General features: G+C 54.7%; 2 protein-coding genes across 2 annotated transcripts; one reads left to right on the top strand and one right to left on the bottom strand.

Moving 5' to 3' along the window:
• The first annotated feature begins 693 nt into the window (after window positions 1-693).
• On the top strand, window positions 694-6,434 carry TAF12 (TAF12 RNA polymerase II, TATA box binding protein (TBP)-associated factor, 20kDa). Its single transcript, XM_010194662.1, has 6 exons — window positions 694-831; window positions 2,653-2,904; window positions 3,496-3,573; window positions 4,353-4,467; window positions 4,871-4,959; window positions 5,960-6,434. Exons 1-6 carry the CDS (start codon window positions 763-765, stop codon window positions 5,993-5,995), a joined length of 639 nt encoding a protein of 212 aa, XP_010192964.1. The 5' UTR covers window positions 694-762; the 3' UTR covers window positions 5,996-6,434.
• An 817-nt stretch (window positions 6,435-7,251) lies between these two features.
• Window positions 7,252-8,430, bottom strand: LOC104535799 (ras-related protein Rab-39A-like). Its single transcript, XM_010194673.1, is given in 3 exon segments — window positions 7,252-7,331; window positions 7,334-7,671; window positions 8,252-8,430. Coding segments are annotated over 3 exon segments (597 nt in total).
• Between the last annotated feature and the right edge of the window lie 3 nt (window positions 8,431-8,433).

Raw genomic sequence — 8,433 nt, 5'->3', positions numbered from 1 at the left:
CGTTCCCCGCGGACAGCTGTGGGGCTGGTGATCTCTTTCAGCTGGCGGCTGGGGAGATGCTGGAAGAAAAACCTCTGGGAGCTGCTGCTTCCCAAATGCCAAGCACTGACGCTGCGGGATGAAACATCACATCAAGGAGGGGGAAGGTTTGGGTGACCCTCCAGAAACAAGAGTTCTTCCTGTTTATTCAGGACCATACAGCCCTTTGCAAACCTATTTAAATATTTGATTCAAATCGTTATGTCTCAGTGGAAGTAGGAGCCCCCTGAGCACTCGAGGGAATGGGCTGAAGGTTTGTTTGGCTTTAATGTAGCCTTTAATTACAGCAATGGCCTGTGCTGGCAGCGCTAATGAGGTTCATCACGTTGGTGGCACTAATTACCTGGTCCTGCCGCCGAGGGAAGCAGCTGGTGCAGATCTCTGGGCTCACCTTCACGTTGCTGCTGACAGCAGATACTGCGATACTCCGTCTTCTGGCCAAAAAACCAAATTTGGCCAAATTTCTCCTCCTGTTTCAGGATCCTGGGAGATGCCTCATATCCTGCAGCACACCCTGCTCCCAATTGTGTCATTTCTTCTGACAGAGAAACCCCCTCGCGACGTAGCGAGGACAGCGCGTGTTTTCAAACTGTTTCCTCTCACGATAGAGTGGGTGACACGGTGAAATGTCTGGTGTTCCTGTAGGAGTGAGAGTTTTGTGGAAGACGAGGAAGCGAGAGTAGGTTACCGCTGACTGCTGACGTACCGGGAAGGCTTTGGGAAATGGCCTCTCCGTTTGCTGGCCCCACAGCAGTTGCGGATGTAATTAAAGATCTAGACACTCAGATAGCTGTAAGTAAAGCTCTGGGGCTTGCCCCGGGGCCAGCATGTGGGATTTGTCCTGGGAATCTGCGCATCCCGTTAGTTCTGTGTTTGGAGATCTTAACAGCACGTGAACGGTGCGACGAGATCCGCAAATAAACGACCAAAATGACTTTGTGCTGATAAAGCGCTTTCTGATTTCGGAGCTTTCTTCTCTGCATGGTGGGTGAGGATTCCTGCTTTGGGGATTTGTGGAGTGAGGCGTGGGGATGAGCAGCCCAGGAGCAGCCTCATTAAAACCCAGACTGACACCTCTGGGTCTTGCGCTGAGCTCCTCGGCCCAAAATGCTGCCTGAGGGGTTTTAGGGTGTGAATGTAAGGGTTTGCCATCGTTAATTCTATTAAAATTGAGCTAGAAACTTGCTGTGGGTGCTACAGAAGCACGTCTGGGATATAAAATCCTCCTGGAAGGGCTCGGTGCCCGCAGGTGCGGCAGCGCATGTGTGTGCCTTGGCATGAAGCACTAAAGCAGCCGCTGCCCAGTGCCCCTGTGTGATTCCAGGTTTGTGTTTTGGTGTGAATTAATCCCAACTAACAAAGCTTGCCCTTGCTGAGGGGAATGTGTCTGCAGCTCAGGTAGCAGGCGCTCTGTTCTTTTTCTTCTTTCATCACTTTGTGTTTGTTTAAATGAACTTTCTTCTCTCATGCTGTTTAAATGAACTCTCCTCTCGTAAGTAAGCACTTTTCAGAAGAGGCGTCTGCTCTCAGCAGCTGCTTCTCACCCATCTCTGGGCCCAACACAAGGGGTTTTTACACCAAACCATTCCTTAAATGCTCATTTCACACGACAGACCCATCACTGCTGCCCACGCTGCTTGTGGGGGTGGGAGGCTCAGGGTTTGGATGAGTTTCCCTTCTTGGAGCGGTGAGGACAGAGCAGAGCTTCCCTGAGCCAGGATCTTGGAGCCATGAAACACTGTGGTTGCCAGTCAGTCTTTGTGTTGGCCCCGTGGCCGGTAACACAAATGACTTCAGGCACTGAAGGGTGAACTTGGAAGTTCTGAGTGATCGGTTAAGCTGCCACAACCCGCTTCAGGTTCATCGTTACCTGAATCTGGCGTCATTTACTGCGGCCGTCGAGTGCCCGGTGTGGGCAGAACAACTTGAGGATGTGGGCATGCACGTGTGTTTCTCCGTCACGTTACCTCTCAGCACCCCAACTCGTGCTCTCGGGACCAAAACCAACCCCTCCGTTGTCAAGCCCTGCTGGGGGGGTCGCTGCCGGCCGGGTTCAAAGTGTGGCATTGCTGAAGACGAGAAGAGGACTCGAGCGCTGCAGCCGCCATTCCCCTGTGTTGCTGCTGCGGGAGCTGTGTCCTTCCTTTAAATCTTTGTGTGGTCTCTTGTCAGTGCCCTGCGTGCAGCCGCTGTGCTTCTCATGGCGAACTTCATTCGTCATGAACCAGGGAATGTTTTCTCTTTTTCTAAACTCCGCTCCTCCCTTGCTGCGTTTGAAGGGACCCGATCTTCTATGATCCCCTAGACTGATCCCTGTCAGGACACCGTAGCTTGCTCTGGACAAATCACAACCACCCCATTGAATCCCTCCTCCATTTCCTAACCCCTGCGTGCAGCCGCTGTGCTTCTCATGGCGAACTTCATTCGTCATGAACCAGGGAATGTTTTCTCTTTTTCTAAACTCCGCTCCTCCCTTGCTGCGTTTGAAGGGACCCGATCTTCTGTGAACCCCTGGGTCCCGTCAGGACACTGTGGCTTCCTCTGGACACATCACAACCACCCCATTGAATCCCTCCTCCGTTTCCTAACCATGCCTCTCCTTTCCTTTTCCAGTTGATTGGTTTGGGTCCCCACAACCCCAAGAAAAAGCAGGACCTCGAGAAACTTTATGATCTAAAGGCTAAAGCCCAACAGATTATGAACCAGTTTGGCCCCTCGACCTTGATCAACCTCTCCAACTTCTCCTCGATAAAGCCGGAGCCAGCCAGCACCCCCCCGCAGAGCTCCATGGCCAACAGCACCACCGTGGCCAAGATGCCGGGGACGCCGAGCGGAGGAGGACGCCTCAGTCCCGAAAGCAACCAGGTAATTTCATCCCTGACTTCAGAACAACGAGGGAGATGCTCAGACCTGCCTGTGGCTTCATTCCTCTCCTTCCTTAAATTAGCGTCTGTTAAAGTATCAGTTACTGAGTGAGCAAACTTAATGTATTTCTTCCTTCCGAGGCACTTTCAGGCTGGATGGGGCATGGATGCTGTCGGTGTAGAGGTTTTTTCAGTCTCAGGAAAATGTGTATTGGGGAATGTGGTTTTGATGGAGGAAATAAAGGTGCTGTAAGCTCTAAAGCCACGGAAATGCTTCCTTTGTGCCCTGAGGACGAATTTAGTCACCAGCAGATTGCTTGTGTTTGCTGTCTGCCTCTTAAGGCTTTGAGTTTTGCCTTTGCACCCCCCCCTGCATTCCGCCGTCTGTTCAGAGCAACCACTGGTGCTTGAAAATAGCTCCTCAACACTTGATATTTCTTATCTCTGCCCTTCCTGAACTGATAGGCTGTGTCAACACGTGTGACTTGGACCTCGGGATAGAGGGGGAGGAGGTTTTTTGTGGCTGTGCTGTGTGGGCAGCTGCTCTGCTCAAGTGGGGCAGTAAATGGTTCCTCTTCTCCCACCTGCTCAGGTTTTAACCAAGAAGAAATTGCAGGACCTGGTGCGTGAGGTGGATCCGAATGAGCAGCTGGATGAAGATGTGGAGGAAGTAGGTACCGACCCGCGGCAGGGGCTGCAGAAAGGGCTTATCTGAGATTCTGCATGAACCAGTGGCCCCTTGCCCAGGGCAGGGAGGGTTGGTTCATGTAGCACTGCCATATTCTCATGTTTGCTGCAGCTCTCACCCATCCGTGTCCGTTTCTGTGTCCCAGTGAAAAGAAAGGGTTTGAAACAGCAATTGTAGCAAATTCCTTTGCAATACTGGCGTCTGCCGGCTCATTTTCACAGAATCACAGAACGTTAGGGATTGGAAGGGACCTCCAAAGCTCATCCAGTCCAGTCCCCCTGCCGGAGCAGGAACACCAGATGAGGTTACACAGGAAGGCGTCCAGGCGGGTTTTGAATGTCTGCAGAGAAGGAGACTCCACAACCTCTCTGGGCAGCCTGGGCCAGGGCTCTGTCACCCTCACTGAGAAGAAGTTTCTTCTCCAATTGAAGTGGAACCTCCTGTGTTCCAGTTTGTGTCCGTTACCCCTTGTCCTATCATTGTTTGTCACCGAGAAGAGCCTGGCTCCATCCTCGTGACACTCACCCTTTAAATATTTATAAACATGAATGAGGTCTCCCCTCAGTCTCCTCTTCTGCAAACTAAAGAGCCCCAGCTCCCTCAGCCGCTCCTCAGAAGGGAGATGCTCCACTCCCTTGATCATCTTTGTAGCCCTACGCTGGACTCTCTCCAGCAGTTCCTGTCCTTCTTGAACTGAGTTTCCGCGTCGTTTCAGCTGCTCGGTGCTGACGAGGGCGCTTGTTGTCCTTGTTCTGCCCCAGATGCTGTTGCAGATCGCCGACGATTTCATAGAGAGCGTGGTGACGGCCGCCTGCCAGCTTGCGCGGCACCGCAAATCCAACACCCTGGAGGTGAAAGACGTCCAGCTGCATCTCGGTGAGCCAGTTTTCCCCTCAGCCGAGAGCTGTGCACGCAGCCCAAAGTCAGGGCACGGCCACGGTGTTGGGGTACAAACCCACGAGTAACTACAGGTTCATTTCTGCTTAATCAGGGGATGAATGAAGTGTCTGCCCCTCACCAAACATTGCAGCGGTGCAGTTTGGAGCTGTCCCTCAGCCTGCATTGGGAGGTCCCTAACACAGGGACTGCGTCTTTAGCGCATTTAATGCTGTGCATCCCTCTCCTGCTTCACTCTTGGGAAGCTTTTCTACCTGATAAGCAGATCACCAGCACGGCTCTGGCTCCGGACGGGCACATTGCACGTGTGTTTGTGATAACGGGGCCGCTCTCGTGGTGGGCAGTCGGGTTGGATCGTGCTGACCCGCGCTCTCTCTTGCAGAGCGGCAGTGGAACATGTGGATCCCGGGCTTTGGTTCTGAAGAAATCAGGCCCTACAAAAAAGCCTGCACTACAGAAGCTCACAAACAGGTAAGGAGCACTCAGTAACACGTGGTGGAAGCCTGATATGGAGAGGGAGGTTTTGGAGCCCTGACATGATGTGGATTTGTAGCCTCTTCCAAGTGGTTTGGACTTTAAAGAGCGTCCAGAGTCTCCTCACTGATTTGTGCAGAGAGGATTGAGGTTGCTGTGGCTGTGCCCAAAGAGAAGCAGCAGCACTTGCTGCCTGCAGGGCGGCCCAGCCTTGGAAGGGTTAAAAACCCTGCAGATGGTGTCGTGTCAGCTGCCCCTTTGCAGGTCTGTGCAGAGGGGACAGAAAATGCACCTCCAGCTCCTTGTTCACTGGAGATTGGTCACAATCCATGCCCAAGCCCAAGAGGTTAAACTGCTCAAACCGCTCCAGAAGCCCGGGTGTTCCTGGTGAACCCCAGGCTCTGCCTCAAGGACCTGGGGACGTTTTCTGTCTGCAGCGCTGGGCACGCGGTGCTGGCTGTGTCTGTGTTGGGACTCTGGGCTGCCGTAAGAAATTAAACGGCTGCAAAAACCCCAAAGGCCTGGGAAAAGCACACCAGAGCGCACCGCTGTCCTGGGATTTCGGCTGTAGATTGGAGCTGAGGAGCTCTGGGTTTTTTTTTCCCCTTAGTTTTGCTTTAACGGAATTGGGGTGGTGCTTTTTAAGAAGAGCTGCCCTGCCAGAGCTGCTGGAGCTGGTAGAGGGTCTGGCATCTCCCCACCTGAAGCTCCTGCAGCAGAGACAGAGGAGGCCCCAAAGTGGGGTTTGACCTCATGCTGTTCAGTCCCATTTCCCCTCGCTAGCGTCGCTGTCACGCATCCCAGCCCTGGGTGTCGAGGAGAGGAGCACAGACGCTTGCTTTTCCTCTGGCTCCGGCTTTTGAATTAAGATTCAGACTCGAAAGACCTGTGTGGGGACGAGTCAGGCGGTGTCCTGAGACACCTCGTTCCTGCACGGCTGCAGTTGTTTTGCAGTAAAGACGCTCTGCTTCCCATGTTTTTCTCTTTCTTCTTACAGAGAATGGCACTGATTCGCAAAACCACCAAGAAATAACCCCTGGGAAGAGCCGGGAGAAGACGCCAGTGCATTTTGGGATATCTGCCTCTCCACCGAAGCCTCCGCGATGCCATCCATGGGATATTTTTTTTAATGCTTTACAGAGAAGCATATATTTTTTATTAACAGTGCAGCAATATCTTGACTTTATGAGGAGATCTGCCAAAAAACATTCTACGCCCCCTTCCTCATCGCCCCTAAGAGCGCAACGTATCTCAAAACAAAGACTTTTTTATTTGTGACTTGACAGTGGTTCATCGTCTAAGTGATTATCCAAGGGACAGAGCGTTTGATCATGTGTGGGACAGTATTAGAAGCATCTGTAGAGGTTTTTGTTTCCTCCTCCCTGCCCCTGCCCCGCTCCAGTACTTTGTAATGTCAGTGTTTATATAAATACTTGCGTTTGTTTTACATGAATAAAGAAATTATTAATCTACAAACCGTGGCACTGTCTGGTGCTCTGCAAACAGCAGGGGGAGGGGATCACAAGCGAAGCGGGCAGCCCCTGCAGTGCTGTTCTGGTACGAGAGCCCCTGCCCTGGGGTTTAAAGAGAGGGGAAGGATTTGGCTGGGCAGGCGCCTTTGCCTCCTCGCATCCAGCCCAGGGTGAGGAGTTTGCCTGTTTCTTGGCTATTTTGATATTTAGGAGTGGGATGAGGTGACAGGACCAGAAATCAAGAGCAGGGAGGCTCCTGCATGTCTGGGAGCGGGGCCTGTCCTGTGCTGCCGGTACCTACAGGGGAAACTGCCTTGACTGAAATAATTTGGGGAACCGGTACGGCCTCTCCCCTCCTCTCCTGCGGCAGCCAGGGAGCTTCATAAGTGCACGCAGGCTCTTGGGTCCCATGGGTGCTGGGGAAGGGGGAAGCTGCTCTGCACCCCAGCCCTACTCGGGTGCTGCTGGGGAGGATGTGGGGTCATTCACTGGTGGCTCCAGCTTGGAGTACACTGGGTCAGGCAGTAAAAGTGGGTTCAGATCAGCACTGGTCTGGTCTGGGGTGCTGGGAGAACCTATGGATCCTGCAGCGGATGGGGACAGCCTGGTAGAAAGGGGCTTGGATAGGGGAAGGGGGTGACACCTGCATCTCTTCAGGATGCTGCCCATCCTCCTGGGGGCTTCACCCGTCCCCTGGGCAGCATCCTTGGCCGCTTCCCCAGTGAAACGCGGGCAGGCAGAGAGGTGAGCAGGGGGTGTTTAATGTGCCCCGGCCGCTTGCTCCCTACCTCACCCCTTCCCCACGGTGTCCCTGTCTCTAACACGAGCATCTCTTCCTCTTCTCCTCCTTCTCCGGCGCCCGAGCGTTGAGCGGCAGCGGGACGCTGCTCTTCATTGCGCCTCGCAGGGGCCCCGCCGCCCCGTTTGCAGCGCCTGGTAGATGGCCACGGTCAACATCTGGAAGGCCTGGACCACGTTGCTGGCATCCTTGGCCGAGGTCTCGACGTACTGCGCCCCCAGCGAGGCCGCCAGCTTCTCCGCCTCCCTCCGGCCCACCCGGCGTTGCTCCGCCAGGTCGCTCTTGTGCCCCACCAGCAGGAAGACGATGCGGAAGGGCTGCACGGTGTCCGTCACCTCCCGGTGCCACCGCCGGACGCTCTCGAAGGACGCGCGGTTGGTGAGGTCGAAGAGCAGCATCCCCCCCGCCGAGTTGCGGTAGTAGGAGCGAGTCACAGACCTGGGGTGCCAGCAGAAAAGGGGTGAGCAGCCCCCAGGGGTCCCCTGTGCTGCCTCAGGCAGCGTCTCCTGTGTCTGCAGAGCAGCCCCAGCCACACTCTGCCCCCTGCAACCAGCACATAAGTCCCAAAAGACTGTAAAAGTGAGGAAAATTGTGTGTTTTGTGGTCCAGGCAGCTCTGTCATTGCATGGCCATTGCTGTCCCCGGCACCCACAGCCCCCAAGTGCTCCCATTCCCTGGAGCCACGTCCCTTGGGCTCTCCTGTCCCTGCAGCCCCAGCAGTGAGGTGTGAAGGCTCCTGGTAAAGCTGCCACTGGGCTCCCAGCCTCTCCCCCAGCAGCTGGTGGGGCAGAGGGGTGCTTGGAGGGGATTCTGTACCCCTTTTGGAGTTGGACCCAGGGCTCACAAGGCCACCCCATGAGCTCTTCCCTGGGGAATGTCCTTGGCTTTGGCTCATCCCAGCACTGGGCACTGCAGTTCCTCACACAGGGGATCGGTGGGGAAACAGCTGGGATCACAACACCTCACCAGCACCCCCAAACCCAAGGGAACCCCTCCCCAGCTCCACCACCGGACCCACCTGAACCTCTCCTGCCCGGCCGTGTCCCAGAACTGCAGCTTCACCCGCAGCCCCGGCTCCAGCTCCACAAACTGGACGTAGAAATCCACCCCTACGGTCTGGTTGACGGCGTCCAGGAAGACCCCCTCGGTGTAGCGCCGCAGCAGCGAGGACTTGCCCACCGTCGAGTCCCCCAACATGAT

Source organism: Mesitornis unicolor, unplaced genomic scaffold (genome assembly GCF_000695765.1).
Source record: "Mesitornis unicolor isolate BGI_N332 unplaced genomic scaffold, ASM69576v1 scaffold32340, whole genome shotgun sequence".
Classification (NCBI taxonomy): Eukaryota; Metazoa; Chordata; class Aves; order Mesitornithiformes; family Mesitornithidae; genus Mesitornis; species Mesitornis unicolor.
This window is presented reverse-complemented; position numbering and strand designations above follow the sequence as displayed.

Coding starts and splice junctions, on each gene's coding strand:
- TAF12 (XM_010194662.1), top strand. CDS start 763: ATGGCCTCTCCGTTTGCTGGCCCCACAGCAGTTGCGGATGTAATTAAA. Junction 832..2,652: donor ATCTAGACACTCAGATAGCT/GTAAGTAAAGCT, acceptor TTCCTTTTCCAG/TTGATTGGTTTGGGTCCCCA. Junction 2,905..3,495: donor TCAGTCCCGAAAGCAACCAG/GTAATTTCATCC, acceptor CCACCTGCTCAG/GTTTTAACCAAGAAGAAATT.